Genomic DNA, 22,525 nt, shown 5'->3' on the forward strand with positions numbered 1-22,525 from the left:
GTTTTATTTTTCTTTGCTTCCAACACTGACTGTTTACTTGCTGCCTAATATACAGTATGACACCCTTGATAGATGCCATTGTAAATATAAAAATGTATGTTATTCATCTGTTAGAGGTGCCAGTGGATGATCAGTGTATACTATGGTACAGAAATCCATACCCATTTAACATAATATTTACATTGCACACAGTATATATATATATATATATATGAAAAAATACATGTTAGTACTATGATACCACGTCCAAAAATAGTAGTACCATGGTAATTTTTTTGTAAATTAAGTACCATTTCCAACATGGCAGTGTTTAAATTGTCCACTAGGTGTCATCCACTCACCACATAAAAGCATTTACTGTTTTTGAGCATGAAAGTATAAAAATTCTTGTGTAAGGGATTTGCAACAGGATAAAAAGGTTTCTATCATTTAAACGTGTAAATCACTGTGTGTCTGAGTCATATGTTGAAGAGGCCCATGAAGGTGGCATGAGCTGTCAGGATGAGCTCTGCAGATTTGCGGGGAACAGATAGCTGAAGAGTGGATCCAGACTCCAGGAAGTAAATTCCTACGAGAGGAAAACACACTTTATAATCAGCCAGATATTAAGATTATACTACAAATATTTAGCAAATATTGCAAAATGATGCATTTTTTTTATGATCAAAAAACTTCTACAGCACATGATATGGTCCACACAGAGATCTGATCTTATCAGGAGACTAAACCTAAATTCATCATCTGTGTGGAATGTTGATTTCTACAGAAAATGCTTTAATTGTGAAGCTTAATACAAGAAACCGCAGGTCAACAGGGTAAAAACTACTCAAATTTTTTGTATTACAATTTTTTTTTTCAAATATTTAAATATGGAAATAAGATATTGTCCAATTTAATATGTACTAATTTGCATACATTTCCAGAACAGAAATCTGAACATTGGATAAAGCCAGACCAAAAATAATTGTTTCATTTTGTTAAAATATTAAAGGTTTGTACATTGAGGATTTTTTCTATTTATAACTCAATGTTTCCAGGTATACAATGTTATATTAAGCAGATGAATGATGAACAGAGCACTCTGTAAAAACCTTCAAAATATATATAGGACTAAAACTGTGAAGCTTTATGGATGTAAGTGCTGGAAAACAAATTAATTTTGAAAAAATGCCTTTAAGGATATGTAGTATAATTGAAATCTACAGATGGAAATAGAACTGTAAATTAATAAATAAAAATGGGATATTTGGGATGTTTTAAAAAAGACAGAATCTCATAATTGAAAAATAGTTGTTTTGACTGTAGCGTTGCTTGCAGAGTCTTTTTTTATTTTCTGTAATATCTGACCTTCGGCTGGGTAATTCTTAGAAAATTGTGTCAATATGTGGCCCATTTGTATCCGTATTCCATAGACACAATATATGACAATATATGATCATAAAGTGACAGACACCGGGGGGGAAGGAGGACATCTAGTGGATTCCCAGGGAACACAACCCAGACACTGTGACAATACCCCCCCTCTACGGAGCGGAGCAGAAGACCAACACAACCGTGTGGTCAGGGCGAGAGCCCCCCAGGGCGGAGCAGAAGACCACAACAACCGTGTGGTCAGGGCGGAAGCCCCCCAGGGCGGAGCAGAAGACCACCACAACCGTGTGGTCAGGACGAATGCCCCTCAGGGCGGAACAGAAGACCACCACAACCGTGTGATCAGGACGAGAGCCCCCCAGGGTGGAGCAGACGCCCGTGCGGCCAGACCAACAGGACGACGAAACTCTGGTAATCCCATGGTGTTTCTGCTGGACTCCAGAAGATCTGTGCTGGCCTGACTCTGCTCACGAAGATCATTGGTGACTGGCATTTGTTCATGAAGGTCAATTGGTGATTTGCCTTTGTTCTTGAAGGTCACCGGTGACTTGACTCTGTCCCTGAAGATCACCAGTGACTTGACTCTGTCCTTGAAGATCACTGGTGATTTGACTTGCCTCTGGAAGGTCAACGGTGACTAGTCCTGACTCTGGACGGTCATCGGTGACTAGCCCTGACTCTGGACGGTCATCGGTGACTAGCCCTGACTCTGGAGGGTCATCGGTGACTAGCCCTGACTCTGGAGGGTCATCGGTGACTGGCCCTGACTCTGGAGGTTCATCGGTGACTGGCCCTGACTCTGGAAGGTCATCGGTGACTGGCCCTGACTCTGGAGGGTCATCGGTGACTGGCCCTCACTCTGGAGGGTCATCGGTGATTAGCCCTGACTCTGGAGGGTTCTCGGTGACTAGCCCTGACTCTGAAGGGTCACCTGACTCGACTCTGGAGGGCCCACGAGCACCTGACTCGACTCTGGAAAGTCAACGAGCACCTGACTCGACTCTGGAAAGTCCACGGGCACCTGCCTCGACTCTGGAAGGTCAACCGGAATCTGACTGGACTCTGGAGAGTCAACTGGAACCTGACTCGACTCTGGAGGGTCAATAGGAGCCTGACTCGATTCTGGAGAGTTCACTGGAACCTGACTCGACTCTGGAGAGTTCACTGGAACCTGACTCGACTCTGGGGGGTCAACAGGAACCTGACTCGACTCGCAGGATACCTGACTCGACTCTGGAAAGTCCACGGGCACCTGCCTCGACTCTGGAAGGTCAACCGGAATCTGACTGGACTCTGGAGAGTCAACTGGAACCTGACTAGACTCTGGAGGGTCAATAGGAGCCTGACTCGATTCTGGAGAGTTCACTGGAACCTGACTCGACTCTGGAAAGTTCACTGGAACCTGACTCGACTCTGGGGGGTCAACAGGAACCTGACTTGACTCTGGAGAGTCCACTGGAACCTGACTCGACTCTGGAGAGTTCACTGGAATCTGACTCGACTCTGGGGGGTCAACAGGAACCTGACTCGACTCTGGAGAGACCACTGGAACCTGACTCGACTCTGGAGGGTCAACTGGAACCTGACTCGGCCCTGTAGGGTCAACTGGAACCTGACTCGACTCTGGAGGGTCAACTGGAACCTGACTCGACTCTGGAGGGTCAACTGGAACCTGACTCGACTCCGGAGGGTCAGCTGTGGCTGTAATCCTGTGCAGCGGCACTGGACAAGCAGCCATCTTGGGCCATGACTCTGGAAAGGCGGCCATCTTGTGCTGTGGTGCTGGGCTGGCGACCATCTTGTGCTGTGGCGCTGGACCGGTGGCCAACTTGGGCATTGGCACTGGGTTAGTGGCCATCTTGTGCTGTGGTGCTGGGCTGGCGGCCATCTTGGGCTGTGGCGCTGGCTCAGCAGCCGTGACGTGAACAGTCTTGGGAATCTCTAGGATCTTTGACAGCGTGGAGAAATAATCCAAGAACGTGTTAGCGGCCATCTTGCACCGTGGCGCTGGACTGGTGATCACCTTGTGTTGTGGTGCTGTGTTGGCGTCCATCCTGCCTCGTGGCGCTGGACTAGTTGCCATCATGGGCAGTGGCGCCACCGTGGCAGACCAGCGCTTCCTCTTTCCTCTCCGTCCGCCATGGTGAGACGGTGGCTCTAATCCATCCCACACGAACCCCGGGTCGAAGGGAGGCCATTGTTGAGAGCGGTGCTGAGTCTCCTCCCGACCACTCCCTCCTCGGCGACCTCCCCTGGTCTCCCGGAAAACCACCAGGCGAGTTCCCTCAAATCCATTCCTCTCCCGCTCTGTGGCTGGGGAGGAGACATAAGCTGACATACCGCTGGTTCTTGCAGTGACGGATTCCTTCTGTCACGACCGGGATATAAGGATTCACGGAGAGAGAACCAATTGCGAGTATGTCTTTATTAAGGGGTATGTGGCAGGGGGGGCGTGGTTTAGCGAAGTCTGCAGCGGGAGAGAGAATCAGGAGACGAGCGGTAAGTGAGTGGTTTGGGCGAAAATTATCATCACCTGTTTCTGGTTCTAGTAATTGGCGTGGAGAGAGTATAAAACGGCAGGAGAGTCGGAAGCAAGAGAGAGAGAGATGGACTGCTGACGCGAAGCCGGAAACGAAACCGGAAAGAGTAAATCGGAAGTGCCGGGACAACGTGCCAGAATAGAAGTCACCATTTGGTGTTTGCAAAGTTCGCGATGGCCCAACAGCTCCGGGACTCCTGCCGCAAGTGGCTACTAGCCGAGGGAAGCGACGTGGAGCATGTCGTCGACCTGGTGGTGCTGGAGCAGTTCATCGCTCGGCTTCCCAAAAAGACGGCCGAGTGGGTCCAGTGCCACCGCCCCACGTCGCTGGACTCGGCCATCCATCTGGCGGAGGACCACATGGTGGCGTACCCAGTGGTCGGCGCACCTCCAGCTACTAATTCTCTCTCTCCTTCTCTCTCTCCTTCTCTCTCTCTATGGCGGGCCATTTGGGACAGGTAGCAACACTAAATCGCCCGTTTCTTTTGGCCGGGCATTCATGACAACGTGCGCAGGTGGTGCGCGTCTTGTCCGGAATGTCAGTTGGTAAACCCACCGGCCGCCCCAAAAGCGCCTTTGCGCCCTCTTCCCTTAATGCAGGTCCCCTTCGAGAGAATTGGTATGGACCTTATCGGGCCATTAGAGCGATCGCAACGAGGACATCGCTTTGCACTAGTCATAGTTGATTATGCAACACGATATCCTGAAGCGGTGGCCCTCCGCAACATTTCCGCTAAAAGTGTTGCGGATGCCCTGTTTCGTCTTATCTCCCGGGTGGGGATTCCAAAAGAAATCCTCACCGATCAGGGCACGGCGTTTATGTCACGTACGCTACGCGAACTGTACGGATTATTGGGCATTAAGTCGATTCGAACTAGCGTCTATCACCCACAAACCGACGGCCTGGTCGAACGATTTAATCGCACGCTTAAATCCATGATCCGTAAGTTCGTTCACGAAGACGCCAAAAATTGGAATAGGTGGCTAGAGCCCTTGTTATTCGCTGTGCGAGAGGTCCCGCAAGCCTCCACGGGGTTTTCCCCTTTCGAGCTTCTCTATGGACGCCAGCCCCGGGGGGTGCTCGACGTACTGAGAGAAACGTGGGAGGAGGGACCATCTCAGGGCAAAAACGAAATTCAGTATGTGCTGGACTTGAGAACAAAACTCCACACATTGGGGCGGCTATCAATGGAGAATTTGTTACAAGCCCAGGACCGCCAGAGCCAGCTGTATAACAGGGAAACTAGGTTACGCAAATTTGCACCGGGAGAGAAAGTACTTGTATTACTCCCAACGTCGAGCTCCAAATTAATGGCTAAGTGGCAGGGACCGTTCGAGGTCGCACGACAGGTCGGAGATCTCGATTATGAGGTAATACGGTCCGATAGGAACGGGTCCCGTCAGATCTACCACCTCAATCTCCTTAAAAAATGGAATGAGGCGGAATCAGTGATGTTGGCAACAGTGATTGGCGGAGAGGATGATCTCGGGCCAGAGGCGAATATCAAACCACAATCCCTCGCCCTGGCTCCAGGTGGAGATCACCTCTTGCCGTCCCAACTCACTGATTTAACGAAATTGCAGGCATAGTTTGCCGACGTCTTCTCGCCCCTACCGGGCCGTACTAACCTGATTCAGCACCGTATCGAGACCGAGCCAGGCGTGGTAGTTCGCAGCCGGCCGTATCGTTTACCTGAGCACAAGAAAAAGTAGTTCAGGCTGAATTAGGCGCTATGCTTGACATGGGGGTAATAGAGGAATCTAATAGTAACTGGGTGAGCCCGATAGTTTTAGTTCCGAAAACGGACGGCTCAGTCCGTTTCTGTGTAGATTACCGCAAGGTGAATGCTGTGTCAAAATTCGACGCGTATCCAATGCCGCGGGTTGACGAGTTGCTTGATCGGCTAGGCACGGCTCGCTTTTATTCGACATTGGACTTAACAAAGGGCTATTGGCAGATCCCCTTGTCTCCATTGTCCAGAGAAAAGACAACTTTCACAACGCCGTTTGGATTACACCAATTTGTTACCCTTCCCTTGTTCGGGGCTCCAGCTACCTTTCAGCGCCTCATGGACAGAATCCTACGGCCCCATGCTGCGTATGCAGCTGCCTACCTAGATGATATCATTATATTTAGTAATGATTGGCAGCGGCATATGCAGCATCTGAGGGCTGTCCTGAGGTCGCTGAGGGGAGCGGGGCTCACGGCCAACCCAAAGAAGTGTGCGATTGGGCGGGTGGAAGTACGGTATCTGGGCTTCCACTTGGGGCATGGGCAGGTGCGTCCCCAAATTGATAAGACAGCCGCTATTGCGACCTGCCCACGTCCCAAGACCAAAAAGGAGGTGAGGCAGTTCTTGGGGCTGGCGGGATATTATAGATGGTTTATTGCGGTGGGGGTATGTGGCAGGGGGGGCGTGGTTTAGCGAAGTCTGCAGCGGGAGAGAGAATCAGGAGACGAGCAGTAAGTGAGTGGTTTGGGCGAAAATTATCATCACCTGTTTCTGGTTCTAGTAATTGGCGTGGAGAGAGTATAAAACGCCAGGAGAGTCGGAAGCAAGAGAGAGAGAGACGGATTGCTGACGCGAAGCCGAAAACGAAACCGGAAAGAGTAAATCGGAAGTGCCGGGACAACGTGCCAGAATAGAAGTCACCATTTGGTGTTTGCAAAGTTTAAGTTATTTTCTGTTTAATAAATACGTCAGCAGTCCTGCCGACCCCTTTGTCCTCTTCCTTGCCCACACGAACTTACTACAGGGTAATCCCAAGAGAATAAACAATCCAGGCATGAGTCGAAACCAAAAAATCAATGCAAACATAAACACAAGGCAAGGGCACGAACTGACGGACATGAATTAAACAAAGAATCCGTGACACATGCTAAGACAGACCGGGTTAAATACACAAGGAGAGACAAACGCTAATGGGAAACTGACAGAGTGTGATGATTGGTAACTAGTGACAGCTGGGTGCAATAATTAAGCAGAGGACGTGAGGAATGTGGTTCATAAAGTGACAGACACCGTGGGGAAGGAGGACATCTAGTGGATTCCCAGGGAACACAACCCAGACACTGTGACAATCATAGGGTTTTACTGAACAGAAAAGTTTGAATACATAATGTAATAAAACAATATAATCATAACTTATGTACATTATGTATTATTAATCTTTAACATTTGGCCACTTCTTTGTGATAGAAATGGTTCAGCCAGTCATTTCTTGAAAAAGAACATGTGCACATCTAAACATGCAAACTCAGAGCGAGGGTTTAAAGTTGTATTTTGAAGTCACAAGTAACAGTTACTATATTTAGAAAGACACCCTGCTAAAAAACAAAAAACAACAACAACAAAAAAAAACCACTAAAACCATCCTAAGCTTGTTGGCTGATTAAGCTAATCATCCACCCTGTTCATAGCTGGTCAGCTGGCTGGTTTTAAAGGGGTTTTGACCATTTGTTTAGCTGGTCAGGCTGGGAAAACCAGCTGGAACAACCAGCTACTGTAAAACCAGCTTGGCAAGGCTGGGAGACCAGCTAAAACCAGCTATAATATATTCTCATCATGGATTCTTTTGTCAGTTCTGGTATTTTGCCAATTAATGGAAACTACACAAAATGAGGTTGAGGATTTTTATTATAGCTGAGTACTGGAATTGAATCAAGGAATCGTGATAGCCCTATTAGTAATATTTTTTACAATTTTTTTTTCATCTCTCGTTCATCATTACATTTGATCGCGTTATATATAACAAAATCAGACTGAAATATCATGCTCTCACTGTGTTCTTGTCATTTCCCATAACCCCTGCCTAGGAACTCATTATCACACCACACATGGTTCCCATCAGTGACACTATAAAGGTTGCACTCATCCACACACACATTGCTGATTATTGTTTAGCCTGTACCCTGCCTTTCCTTTCCTTGGACTGTTTATTGGATTACTCTTGTCTCACCCTGGATTGTACCTGTTTGCTGGTGTTTGAACTTGCCTGTTTTGACCACTCTTGTGAATAAAATCTGCATTTGGATCCTCAACTTTGTTGTCATGCCTCCCATGTTACAGCTCTAAATTATGTTTAATCTTCAATGAAACATCATTTCATAGTTGGTGGGGTTATGATGAACAAACGCAATGACAATAAAGTTGAATCTAATCTAAATAATTTAATTTAAATAATAGTTAAATCTTTCTGGTAGTATACTTGAGGGGGACCGTAGTTTTTAACATAATTGTCCTGATAACTCACCAGCAGTGTAGCAAGTGTTGAGTGGCTGGCTGACGTTACTGGGCATGCTTTTTAAACACTTCATCAGTTTAGTCTCCGCCCCCTTGTGCCTCTTCGTGATCACATGACCCATTACCCAGGTGGTGTCTTTATACAGCACCTGTGGCGAGTAACAGAACAAACCTAATGCTCAGTGTGATTTATTGTACTGAGTAGGGGACCATTACATGTAAATACTTGGAAAAAGTATTTGAAATAAATGAACCTTAAAGAGAGTTCACCCAAAACATTCATACTTAGGCCATCCAAGATGTAGCTGAATTTTTTTTCTTTCTTTTTTTTCAGTAAAACTTTTTTATCTTAAATTATGATCCTTGGTAATTCATAAAATGCAAGTCCACTTGTTCTAAATAATAGTAAGTTTCTTGCACAGACTGATTGTTTCACTTCATAAGAACTCAATATATCACTCAGGAACAATGAGTATAGATTTTTTTAATACATTTTAAATTTTAATATACATTTTTGCAATTTTGTCTTTATATTCTTTTATGACTTTCAAAGGGATGGGTGCCGTGGACTACAGTTTATGAAGGACCACAGTTTTTAAGCTAAAAACCTCTGTATGCTTCTACTGAAGAAAGAAAATGTCACCTACATCTTGGATGGCCAGAGGGTCAGTAAATTAAATGCAAATTGTAAAACCTGACTTGAAATAACCTAACAAACAATTTACAATAAGGTTTTATTTGTTAACATTAGTAAATGCATTAGCTTGCATGAACTAACAATAAGCAATTTTTACAGACTTTATTTATTAATGCTCATTCATAAAAATAAATTTGTTCATGTTAGTTCAATTATGTTCCTTAATAACACAATTTTTATAAAAAAAAATTAGCAAATGTTGATATTAACATTTAAGTAAGATTAATAAATAGCCTATAAGTATTGTCCATTACCTGTTCATGTCAATTGACATGGTTAACTAATATTAACATATGAAACCTTACTGTAAAGTGTTAGATTTTTTTTTTTTTTACTTTTGGTAGTTTTTTTACTTTGGTGCTGCTGTTTAATGAGTGGGTGATCATTTTTTATAAAAGCTACCTATGTAATAGTTGATAAAATATGCAAAATATAATGAAGCTCTATGGCTTTAAATTTTACAGAACAGCATATGGCACTAATGACACAAAGAGATAAACTTCTTGAGGTAAACTCAAATGGTCATATGATGTTGCTAAAAAGAACATTATTTCATGTTTTTGGTTTTATGCAATGTTTATGTGGTTTAAGGTAAAAAAAACACCTTATTTTCCACATAATGTACATTATTGTTGCTCCTCTATGCCCCGCCTTTCTGAAATGCATAGATTTTTTCAAAGCTCATTGTTCTGAAAAGCAATTTGTGCTCTGATTGGCCGGCTATCCAGTGCTTTGTAACTGACCAAAACCCATTACAAACGAGGCATTTGTTGCATCCAGTGGGGACATAATTACTGATTATAATGACTTGTGTCTTTATTACTTGTGTCTTTTTATGAGTAGGGAACGAGATGCTGCGATGACATCATTGCTTTGGGAACACCTCCGATGAGACGAATGTCTGAACCCTTTATAGCATCACGCCAATTTAATGGCCAATAGCGCTTAGCACCACCCCGAGCATACGTACGTATGCTCATATGTGCATGCTATTTCATCAGATTTTACACTATGATGAAGGAAGCGCTATTGAAAGTACGGAATGGCCAGCATCGCAGCATCTCATTCCCTATTCATGGACCCAAGGTTACATACGTAACCAAGATGTTCTTTTTCATAGGTTCACTTCAATGCTGCGATGACATCATCACTTTGGGAATGATATACCATAACACCTGACATACCTAAGATAGTTGGAGACCAAGGAAAGAGTCTGCTCAAGCGGAAGAGACCCAGGAGCCAAGAGCCATCCTCACATCCATTCACAAGTAGAACTTGATGAAAGTGCTTAGGACAGGACTAACCTGCCACAGCACAAACATCTCCCATCAAAGGCTCTTTAAAGAGAGCCTCTTTAAAGAGAGAGAAGAAGCCATTGTTCTCGTAAAATGAGCACGTACCTTTAGAGGCGAAGTCACACCACGCGCCTCATAGGCTAAAGATATTGTCACTCTCTGACCCCACATAGCATGGGAAAAGCCTCCAACCACTTGCTGAAAGCAAAACAGTGGAGAAGCAGCCTTAGGATATACTAGGCCTAGCAAGCAGTAAGACTCAAACAACCTTCTGGGAAAATCCATACAAGAGGAGCTGACAGAGCCTGCAGATCCTCATTCCTCTAATAGAGAACAGAAGATTTAAAGTTATCTGACAGACTTAAATGGCTCAAATGGATGACCTGCCAGGATTCTGGAGATTGTCACCTAATGTGACAACCACTCAATTGGCGTTCAAGGCCAGTTCAATGGAAGAATACAGTACTGGCAAGCTTTTTTTTTAAAAGCAAAACTGAGGAACTTCCTGTGTCTCTTGAAGATCTGGATGCAGATCCAAGCACAACGTTAGGTGATGCAAATCCAATCAACCTAAAGAAGCTGGATGGTGTAACCATACGACAGCCAGATCATCCCTCATTTAGTATCCAGTAATGGATACTAAAATCAGGCATGCCAACACCAACCACAGAGTGGGGACTTGGATGTCAACATAGGCCCTGCACCAATGGCTTTAGGGCTATCCTCTCCATCTCCAAAGCTAAAGTGCGGAAAATGGTCAAAATCAGTCCGAAACGTGACATGCGGCGGAACAGCTAATAGAGGCAAAAAACTTGTAGGTTGCTCACATTCACATCACAGTTCCAGCTCAATGAAAAGAACAGAGTAATTAATCATGCAAACCACTGCTTGCTAGCATGAAGCACCCAACATCTCTAGTGCACAATAATACATGCTGTAGTACATAATGCAGCCAGTCATATGAAGCGAGTGTTGGAAGCAAAGCGACGCATCAATCACATGAAGTAGGCTGACCATGGTGAGCATTAATAGCATAGAGATACTCTTACACGTGAACTCATTCACAAAGTAGCTCAGCTCAGTGCAACTCAGTTGGGATGAGACGAATAATGATTAGGCCAGTTATGCAAATAGTGTTGGTAGCCTGAAGTGCCTAAAACCATGTTGCATCACAAATGTGTGATGCAAAACTCCACAGATCCAGCTCATAGCACAGAGTCCACTATTTGTTCCAGCTCAAACAGCAGTGGAGCTAAAAGAATAATTATTAGCTTGACATACTAGTGTTTGGTAGCATGAAGTGCCGAAAACCAAAATGCACGGCAAATGTCAGCTGTGGAGTCCATGCTTAAAAACAGTCACATGAACAAGAGTTGGAAGCATAATCGGCAAATCAATGTATGTGCAGTGCAGGACTAGCGACAAGAAAACCCCTGCTCACTCTGCAGCCCGAGTCACTATGGCATTAGGTTTTTTTGTAAAAACTCTAGATGTGAGCTCGCCCACTGATTTGCTCCAGCTCAAAGCATCAGCAGAGCTGAAAGAAAAATTAACAGCCGGGTAGACTAATGTTTGGTAGCATGAAGCGCTAAGACCATAATGCATGACAAACATCTGATACAGGACTCCTAGAGTCTGTGACTAGAAGCAGTACACACAAAAAGAGCTGGAATTGTAAGCACCAATTCAACTCACATGCCTGCATTAGTGCAGCGCAGAAGTAGACAGAGAGAGAGAGAGAGATAGGAAAAGCCGTCTGCTCAACTCTACAACCTAAGCCATTATTGCATTAGTCTTAAAACAGCTTGCCACTTAATGTTTCAGCTCAATGCAGCAGCAGACCAAAAATAAATATTATATTACTCCGGCAGACCAACACTCGGTAGCATGAAGCGCCAAGACCATGGTGCACAACAAAACACCTGCTGCAGGACTCCTCAGAGTCTTCGTCTAAAAACACTACATGGACAAGATTTGGAACCATAAGCGCCAAATCAAATGAACGTGTTTGCATCAGTGCTCAGTGCAGCCAATAACAGAGAAAGAGGAAAACCCGCCAGCTCACCGTTATAGCTTGCTATAAGAATACTCAAACACGTGAGCTCTTCCACTTGTTTAAGCTTGATTCAGCAGCGGAGCTGAAGGAAGTAGTCAAGCAACTAATTATTGGTAGCACAAAGCGCCAAAATTATAGTGCACAACAACATCTGTGCAGGACTCCTCAGAGTCTGTATCTAAAAACAGTACACGCACAAGAGTTGGAAGCAAAAGCGCCAAATCAAATGAACATGTCTGCATCAGTGCAGCGCAGCCGGTAACAAAGTGGGAGGAAAACCCTGCCAGCTCACTGTTATAGCTTGCTATTAGAATACTCAAACACATGAGCTCTTTCACTTGTTTCAGCTCGAAGCAGCAGCAGAGCTGAAGGAAGTAGTCAGGCAACTCTTAGCATGAAGTGCCAAAACCATAGTGCACAACAACATCTGTGCAGGACTCCTCAGAGTTTGCATCTAAAAACAGTACACAAACAAGAATTGGAAGCATAAGCATCAGATCAAATGAACGATTCTGCACCAGTACAGCACAGCAGGTAACATTAGGGAGAGAGGGGAATTTTAACCGCCTACTCTCCGTTATAGCTTGCTATAAGAAATACTCTGAAACACGCGAGTTCTTCCAATTATTTTTTTTCAGCTCAGTTGAAGCAGCGGAGCTGAAAGAAATAGTAAATAGTCGGGCAAACTAATGTTTGGTAGCTTGAAGCACCAAAACCATATAGCACAACAAACACATGCTGCAGGACTCCTCAGAGTCTGCATCTAAAAACAGTAAACGAACAAGAGTTGGAAGGATAAGAGCAAAATCTAATGAACGTGTCTGCATTATACAGCAAAGCAGGTAACAGAGAGAGAAGGGAAAAAACGCCTGCTCACTGATATAGCTTGCTACGTATAAGAAATACTCTGAAATACATGAGCTCTTCCACTTTTTTGTTTCAGCTCAAAGCAGCAGCGGAGCTGAAAGAAATATTAATTAGTGGGACAAACAAATTCTTGGTAGCTCTAAGCGCCAAAAACCATAGTGCACGACTTAACGTCCTAAAATCAGTGCCTCTCATGCTGTTTAATAAACTTGAGAAAACACTTGTGTTGAGCAACAGGGATTTTATATCAGTAAACTCGTCCCTTAACCCATAAATTATATCTAATGCTTGTGTGCCTGCGAGCTAAAGATGCATCATCCAATCCGCAGCCGAAAGAATCAATTACTAGCTTCTGGAATGGGAATCAGATTTAACTAACCACTTGATTCACAAGGTGCTCTTCTGCTGAGCACACACGGTCCGTGCAAGAGAGCAAGAGAAAAGGGTTCCAAGAAAATTCAGTTCTCTCACGGTCTGAACATTCGGGCTCATCGCTGTCACCCCAAGCGTCTTTTAAAATCTGATGAAATAGCACGCATATATGAGCATACGTACGTAGGGCGGTGCTAAGCGCTATTAGCCAATAAATTGGTATGATTCAGACATTCGTCACACGAGAGGTGTTCCCAAAGCGATGATGTCATCGCAGCATTGAAGTGAACCTATGAAATGGAACTCTGGGTTTGAGAATTTGCAACTTTAGGGATCTTATCTATGCACGAACAGCTTGTAACCCTCCAAAGATAAGGGAAACTTGAAATTGCATCATATGACCTCTTTAAGGCTTTTGTACATCTAGAAAACACAAGAAAAGATTTTCATGTTTTAATGAAAACAGTGATTTCTGCTTCTCCTTTTTGAAAGGCTATTCACCCAAAACTGTGATGCTTTAAAAAGTTCATAAAGCATAATTGTGAATCAAATGAATTGACTGGTTAAATCCAGAGTTTTGAAGAGACACAGTCACTTTATATGATAAACAGATCATTATTATATTTTATTTTATTATATTATATTATATTATATTATATTATATTATATTATATTATATTATATTATATTATATTATATTATATTATATTATATTATATTATATTATATTATATCACTACATATACATAGAACATATCAAAATAAATTTAAATCACTTAATAAATGGAAGCTTAAAACATCCTTGCTTGACGTGCCAATGAGGTTTGTGCTTGTACATCAAGCAAGTATGGGTGAGCTTACATGAAGGCGAGTAAATGATGAATTTTCATTTTTGGGTGAACTTACCCTTTAAAGTCTGTATTTTGTTTATGCAGTACTGTCTGTACCAATCAAGACCAACCTGACTATAAATGAAGTAGGTACCCTCAGTCTCCACTGTTACAGTATCAGCTGATACCTGAAGCCCCTCCCCTCTGCTCTGCCCTACGGCCCAAGACAGAACAGTGGTGTCATGATCATCTGAGAAAAACAGAGTACAAAAATGAGAGACAAACGAAATCTGTCTTTCTGTCTGTCTGTCTATATACAGTTGCAATCAAATTTATTCAAACCTGTTGACTTCCCAGACACTCTGCTGCCGTGAGCAAAATTGTATCTATTGCAAAAAAAACTTCACCCATCACTTCTCATCCATATGTCATTCTAAAACCATATGACTTTCTTCTGTGGAATATATAGATACATCTCAATAAATTAGAATGTCGTGGAAAAGTAGATTTATTTCAGTAAATCTCAAATTTTGAGATGTGCTCAAATTGTGAAACTTATGTACTAAATAAATTCAATGCACACAAACTGAAGTAGTTTAAGACTTTGGTTCTTTAAATTGTGATGATTTTGGCTCACATTAAACAAAAACCAATTCACTATCTTAACAAATTAGAATATGGTGACATGCAAATCAGTTAATGAACTCAAAACATCTGCAAAGGTTTCCTGAGCCTTCAAAATGGTCTCTCAGTTTGGTTCACTAGGCTACACAATCAAGACTGCTGATCTGACAGTTGTCCAGAAGACAATCATTGTCACACCCTTCACAATGAGGGTAAGCAACAAACATTCATTGCCAAAGAAGCTGGCTGTTCACAGAGTGCTGTATCCAAGCATGTTAACAGAAGGTTGAGTGGAAGAAAAAAGTGTGGAAGAAAAAGATGCACAACCAACCAAGAGAACCGCAGCTTCATGAGAATTGTCAAGCAAAATCGATTCAAGAATTTGAGTGAACTTCATAAGGAATGGACTGAGGCTGGGGTTAAGGCATCAAGAGCCACCACACACAGATGTGTCAAGGAATTTGCTGAACCACAGACAACATCAGTGTCAGGGCAAACAAACACTGTTGCGAATGTAGAAAGCCTTTATTTGAATGTTCAAGAGAGCAAAGAGGCCAGATGGTAGGAACAAGTCTCTCGGTTGGCAGTCACTCCTTGGCAGCACAGGGACTGCAGTGGGCATAACCTCGAAGACAGGAACCGAAACAGGAAACAGCAAAGGCGACACGCCAACTGGAGACCGTAAATCCAAGCACTAGCACTATGGCAGGAAACTCCAACAAACTGGACTAGATGGCACTGCAAGGAGCAAGAATGAACAGAGAACAGTAACAAACAATCTGACACTAGACAAGACAAACACAGGAATATAAGTAGGCCCACAGAAACAAGACGCACCTGTCGCTGATCTGATTGCTCGTCAGCAGCAGCTGACGCTGATGGCCAATCAGAGCAGCGACACAGAATGAGCAAACGGATCTGCGAACTGTGACATTACCCCACCCCCTAGGAGCGTCTCAGAGGGTCCTACCTGTCGATTGTAGTCATCGCTAAGGGAGTGATCCAATATGTCCCGGGCAGGAACCCAACTCCTCTCCTCTGGACCATAACCTTCCCAGTCCACCAAGTACTGGAATCCGCGTCCCCTCTGCCTTGAGTCCAGAATATGACTTACCGAATAAGCTGGTTCCCCATCTACGATTCGCGACGGTGGGGGAACCGGGGTAGGCGGATTAATAGCAGAACGAATAAGGGGCTTAATTTTTGAAACATGGAACACTGGATGAATTCTCCGGTACGCCAGAGGAAGTTTAAGGTGGACCGTCACCAGACTAAGGATCTTGGTGACGGTAAATGGGCCAGTAAATTTGGGAGTTAATTTTCTACAAACGGAGCGGAGAGGAATATCAGTAGATGAAAGCCACACTTTTTGACCAATGACGTAGACGGGAGGCTTCGACCGGTGGCGATCGGCCTGGGCCTTGGTGCGTAACCCCACCTGGAGAAGAGTCACCCTGGCTGTTCTCCAGATGTCTCTGCACCTCTGGACGAATTCGTGAGCAGAGGGGACCGCGACTTCGGATTCCAAACTGGGAAAAATAGGTGGCTGGTACCCTAAACTACACTCAAACAGAGATAGGCCCGTGGACGACACTGGTAATGAGTTTTGCACGTACTCAACCCAAGAGATCTGCTGGCTCCAAGAGGACGGATTCTGTGATGCCAAACATCGCAACCCTCGTTCAAACTCTTGGTTGGCCCTCTCCGTCTGACCATTACTCTGGGGATGGAAACCCGAGGAAAGACTTACACTCGCCCCCAACAATCGACAAAACTCTCTCCAAAATATGGATATAAACTGGGGACCCCTGTCAGAGACCACATCCATTGGGAGGTCATGAATACGAAAAACATGGTCAATGACAGCAACTGCTGTTTCTCTGGCAGAAGGTAATTTGGGCAGAGGGATGAAATGAGTAGCCTTCGAGAACTTGTCCACCACGGTTAAAACTACCGTGTTACCCTGGGAGGCAGGGAGGCCTGTGATGAAATCTAGCGCAATGTGTGATCAGGGTCTCGAAGGAACTGACAACGGCTGAAGGAGCCCCGCTGGGGGTCGGGGTGGAACTCTTACAACTAGCGCAGACCGAGCAAGCCAATACAAATTGGCGAGTGTCACGTTCTGTCACCAAAACCGTTGCTTAATAAGAGATATAGTACGACTTACTCCTGGATGACAAGCCACCTTGGAACAATGACCCCACCGAATAATGTTGGACCATAACCTCTCTGGCACGAATAATCTACCCGGTGGACATCCGGGCGGAGGCACTACCCCATGTAAGGGTAGATTCAATCTTCCAGGTTAGCACTGAAACCACACACCTCTGTGGAACGATGGACTCGGGAGATACCGGGCGTTCAGATTGGTCAAAAATACAGGATAACACGTCTGGTTTTAGAACCAGGACGGTAAGAAATGGAAAAATCAAATCAACCGAAAAAAAGTGCCCACCGAGCCTGCCTAGAGTTAAGTCGTTTGGCGGATCTGATATATTCAAGATTCTTGTGGTTGGTCCAAACAATAAAAGGTACCCCCGAACCCTCCAACCAATGACGCCACTCCAACTTGACTGCCACTCCAACTCTCTATTACCAATGACGTAATTGCGTTCGGCGGGTGACAAATGATGAGAAAAATAGGCGCACGGATGAACCTTGCCATCCGCAGAGGAGCGCTGAGAGAGAACCGCACCTACCCCCACCTCTGACGCATCTACCTCCACCACAAACTGACGAGACGAATCACGGGCGACAAGAATGGGGGCTGAAACAAAGCTGTCCTTAAGTTTAGTGAATGCAGCCTCAGCTGCATTAGACCACCTGAAGGTCGTCATGGTGGACGTCAAGGCAGTCAGAGGTGCGGCTAGTTGGCTGTAATTGCGAATAAAATGCCGGTAAAAATTGGCAAAGCCCAGAAACCTCTGCAGGCCCTTGCTGGAATCTGGAGTTGGCAAATTTACCACTGCCTGAATCTTTTCGGGATCCATGTGCATCCCCTCGGATGACACGATAAATCCTAGAAAGGGGACAGAATGTGCATGAAAAACGCATTTCTCCGCCTTGACGAAAAGCCCATTCTCTAACAGCCTCTGAAGCACTCGCCTGACGTGCTGAATGTGTTCCTGGAGAGACGAAGAAAATATCAATATGTCATCCAGGTAAACATATAGAAATTGATCGACCATGTCTCTCAGCACGTCGTTAACTAGTGCCTGGAAGACCGCAGGGGAGTTGGACAGGCCATAAGGCATGACCAAGTATTCAAAGTGCCCCCTGGGGGTGTTAAAAGCGGTCTTCCACTCATCTCCCTCCCAGATGCGGACCAAATAATTGGCGTTCCGAAGGTCCAACTTTGTGAATAAGGAGGCTCCCTGCAGTCTCTCGAAAGCTGAAGACATCTATGGAAAGGGATAGGTGTTTTTTACCGTGATGTTGTTCAGCCCTCGATAGTCAATACAAGGACGCAGGGTACCATCCTTCTTACCCACAAAGAAGAATCCCGCCCCTGCAGGAGAAGAGGAAGGGCGTATGAGTTTGGTTGCTAGAGAATCAGAAATATATTTCTCCATGGCCTCCCTCTCCAGAGTGGAAAGGGAGTATAGCCCGCCCATAGGTGGAGACGTACCTGGCAATAACTCTATGGCACAGTCATAGGGACGATGCGGAGGAAGAGCAGCAGCCCGGGAACACTTCCCTCAGGTCGAAGTACTCCTCAGGCACGTTAGACAGATCTGTCTGCTTCTCCTGCAACACAGAACGAGACACAGAAGAACAAGCACACACCAAACAAGACGCATGACAATTCTCACTCCAAGAAATGATAGTGTTCTGCCGCCAGTTTATGTGAGGGTTATGTAGTGTGAGCAAGGGGTGCCCCAAAACCACTGGAGCACCAGCAGAGTCAATGAGGAGGAAATGAATCTCCTCCACGTGGTTGCCAGATGTGACAAGACTCACCGGTCCAGTAGAGTGTGTGATCGAGGACAGTAGCTGACTACCCAGAGCGTTGACAGTGATGGGAGGCTTGATGGAAATGAGGGGGATCCCGAGTCGGTGGGCCAGGCCTTGATCCATGAAACTTCCCTCTGCCCCAGAGTCCACCAAAGCCTCACACTGATGATGAGAGGTGGCCCACTGCAGTCTCACCGGGAGGAGCGTTGATTCGCGGGAGGATTCGCATAAGGAAATGCCACCCGTCAGTAACCTCCCTGCTACTGACGGGCCCTGACTTTTACCGGGCATTTAGTTGCGAAATAACCTGCTGCTCCACAATACAAACACAAGGTGTAAATGTACACAGAGGTGTCTTACCTGGGCTAAGGAGAAAAAGAACTCAACTGTTGCCCAGTGGTCCAAAGTCCTCTTTTCAGATGAGAGCAAGTTTTGCATTTCATTTGGAAACCAAGGTCCTAACGTCTGGAGGAAAGGTGGAGAAGCTCATAGCCCAAGTTGCTTGAAGTCCAGTGTTAAGTTTCCACAGTCTGTGATGATTTGGGTTGCAATGTCATCTGCTTGTGTTGGTCCATTGTGTTTTTTGAAAACAAACTCACTGCAACCATTTACTTAAAATTTTTGGAGCACTTCATGCTTCCCTCTGCTGACCAGCTTTTTGAAGATGCTAATTTCATTTTCCAGCAGGATTTGGCATCTGCCCACACTGCCAAGAGCACCAAAAGTTGGTTAAATGTCCATGGTGTTGGTGTGCTTGACTGGCCAGCAAACTCTCCAGACCTGAACCCCATAGAGAATCAAGAGGAAAATGAGAAACACGAGACCAAAAAAATGCAGATGAGCTGAAAGCCACTTTCAAAGAAACCTGGGCTTCCATACCTCAGCAGTGCCACAAACTGATCACCTCCATGCCACGCCGAATTGAGGCAGTAATTAAAGCAAAAGGAGCCACTACCAAGTATTGAGTACATGTACAAGTCTTATTGGTCTTATGAAGTATTCTAATTTGTTGAGAATTTGTTTAAATGTGAGCCAAAATCATCACAATTAAAAAGAACCAAAGACTTAAACTACTTCAGTCTGTGTGCACTGAATTTATTTAATACAATTTGAGTTAAATTACTGAAATAAATGAACTTTTCCACGACATTCTTATTTATTGAGATGCACCTGTAAAAGAAGATGTTTTGAAAAGTATTTCAGTATTTTCTGTCCATAGGGTAGATAACAATGGTAACAACGATTCCCTTTATCGTTGGACATTATGCCTGTTACACTCACTATATGTCTGCGAGGACACAGGAACAAGATGGAGAAATGTGTGCTGCTCTGCTAAAAGAAAGGACAATTTACATTAGATATATTTAAACAAATTTGTGTTTTTGTGTAAGACATACAATGAAAAGCGTTTCTCACTTTCTCGTCTCTTTCTCTGTTTCCTTTGTTTTGACACATCTCTCTTGTCTCGGCCCTCTGCATGTGTCCGTCTCTCAGGGAATCTGTGATAACAGCTTACCTTGTAACAAGATGTAGCCTATGGGAAATTAGACATCATCACACACTAAAGCTCACCGATTTGCTTTATGATTTTACATTGGACATCAGCTGGCAACCCAAAATAGCTATTACTTTGTACTGAAGTAAAACAAAATTGTCAAAAATATCACACTGTACTGTACAATCAAAACTGTGTAGACATCATATTCTAATAAAGAGTTCATTGATGGGTTTGGCAATGCCAGTAATTCCTGGAAAAATAACTGTCATCCGGAAATAGAACCCTGCTGGACTCTCCCGAAGCTATTGCAACAGAGCAAAAAATACAATTCTTGGTCATTGTCCTCACAGACATTACTGGAAAAGCCCAACCCATTTGACTGAGGCTGTGCACAGACCTTTGTCAAACTACCATGAACTGCATAAGCACTACAATATGCCAAATTACTTACTTGACATCTTACAGTCTTAATTGTTTGGTTATTTGGCTGCATACTTTTGCACAAACATATTCCTAATGAAGCTGTATTTAATCTTGTTTGGGTCATCATTTTTGCATTGCACAGCTTTCTTCATTGTTATCCCATCCCTGTTAAAACTGATATATTTTATATCCCACCTGCCATACATTATTATGGTCAGTCAAATGTTTTTCTTGCATTTACCATTATTTACTTGACCTGAAAGTCATGATTTTGATGATTAGAGTTTTGATCCCATGCTGATGAAGAGTCTTTCGCATGTTGTCGCAGAAAACACTTCAAGAATAAGCTAAATTCACTTTAATTAACAGTGTCTGATGAATAACTACCAGGGAAGATATTGAGAAAATTCCTAAACAAATTCCTAAAATGTTGAATAAAATGCTATTGCTTGAACACTAAAGATGATTGGTAAACATAGTCCTTTCTGACTAACTATTTGATTCATGCATTGTGAGTCGAAGTCAGTCACTAGTTCTCCACAAATGAGGAAGTGAAATCAGTTGCACAATTAATGCCATGGTAACATGGTACCACTCTTATTATTATTACTATTTTTTATTTTACCATGGTATAACCATTCATATGCCATCGTGATGGTACTTCAAGGTGCTTTAAACATACCATGGTGTAAATAACAATGGTAATACCACTGTACTTTGATTATATATGTGTGTGTGTGTGTGTGTGTGTATATATATATATATATATATATATATATACACACACACACACACACACATATATATATATATATATATATACATATATACCAAAGCACTGAATAATTATCTATATATATATATATCTATATATCTATATATTATACTCTCCAGAGAATACTTTAGAAAAATTAGGATAGAAGTGCAGAAAACAGGGCATTAGTAGAATTTCTTGGTGAAGCAACAGACGAATAACGTCAAGCAGTAAAAACTGAACTAAAGCACTCACCTACCCCGTAGCACACGGCGGAATCGCAGCATATCCCACCTTCCTTCACCGCTGTATCCAGAGGTCTCAAAAGCCGCGTTATTTCAGCCATTTCAGACCTGAGCATCCAAATGTAAGTCCACTGAATATACATCACACCCACACAGGTGCAGGCGACAGTAAATACAAGAAGCCTCTTCAGCGCTTCCACCTTCACCTTCCGAACAGAAGCAGGAATGTTGTGATTGTTCATTATAGCCTAAACGTTGGTATGTTGATATGATATGTTGATATGCTGATACGTGAATATTTCCGTTCTCAATTTTGATCCGTTAACTTTCGGTTTCACAACTTTCATCAGAAAGAGGAGGGAGTGGAAAAAAATCGGTCAACACACGGTCGTACCATTACCTAATGGAATGCTGTATTAAGTTCAAACCAATCAAAATCCCAAACGAGAATCCAGTGAATATACAGGGATTCTGAAGAAATAATGAAATTAAATTAGCTTTACTATAGGGAGTTTGTAAATCCTTAATTTATCCACATGTTGAAAAAAAAAATTTGAGCACTACAGTCCTCTTCCGCATGTACGTATTTATTACAATAATTAAAATAAATAACCCCTAAACCTAAACTAACCCATGTAGTTATCACCCAGTAGCCTACATTTTTTTAGGTAAGCATACTGAAAGTACACATAATGCACTTACTGTAAAATAAAAAGTGAAACCAAATGTTTCTATTGATGTAATATATACTTCAAA

General features: G+C 43.7%; 1 protein-coding gene across 2 annotated transcripts; it reads right to left on the reverse strand.

Annotated features, from left to right (window-relative positions):
- Positions 1-281: 281 nt before the first annotated feature.
- On the reverse strand, positions 282-22,185 carry tnfsf13 (TNF superfamily member 13). Of its 2 annotated transcripts, none has more exons than XM_059549073.1 (6): positions 21,784-22,185; positions 20,266-20,383; positions 20,131-20,178; positions 14,403-14,521; positions 8,165-8,303; positions 282-568 (listed from the first exon to the last, which is right to left on the reverse strand). In XM_059549073.1, the coding sequence occupies exons 1-6, from the start codon at positions 22,009-22,011 to the stop codon at positions 459-461; spliced, it is 762 nt and encodes a 253-aa protein (XP_059405056.1). In that variant the 5' UTR covers positions 22,012-22,185; the 3' UTR covers positions 282-458. The 2 variants fall into 2 exon arrangements, with proteins under 2 accessions (XP_059405056.1, XP_059405055.1); XM_059549072.1 differs by having other exon boundaries at positions 20,131-20,181.
- Between the last annotated feature and the right edge of the window lie 340 nt (positions 22,186-22,525).

This window comes from Carassius carassius, chromosome 5, assembly GCF_963082965.1.
Source record: "Carassius carassius chromosome 5, fCarCar2.1, whole genome shotgun sequence".
NCBI lineage: Eukaryota > Metazoa > Chordata > Actinopteri > Cypriniformes > Cyprinidae > Carassius > Carassius carassius.

What these genes read in the sequence shown, in the direction of transcription:
- tnfsf13 (XM_059549072.1), bottom strand. Translation starts at nt 22,011, where the DNA reads ATGAACAATCACAACATTCCTGCTTCTGTTCGGAAGGTGAAGGTGGAA. An exon ending in ATTCCGCCGTGTGCTACGGG is followed by an intron (nt 20,384 to 21,783) that starts GTAGGTGAGTGC and finishes AATTTCCCATAG; the next exon opens with GCTACATCTTGTTACAAGGT. An exon ending in CCTACTTCATTTATAGTCAG is followed by an intron (nt 8,304 to 14,402) that starts GTTGGTCTTGAT and finishes TACTCGCCACAG; the next exon opens with GTGCTGTATAAAGACACCAC.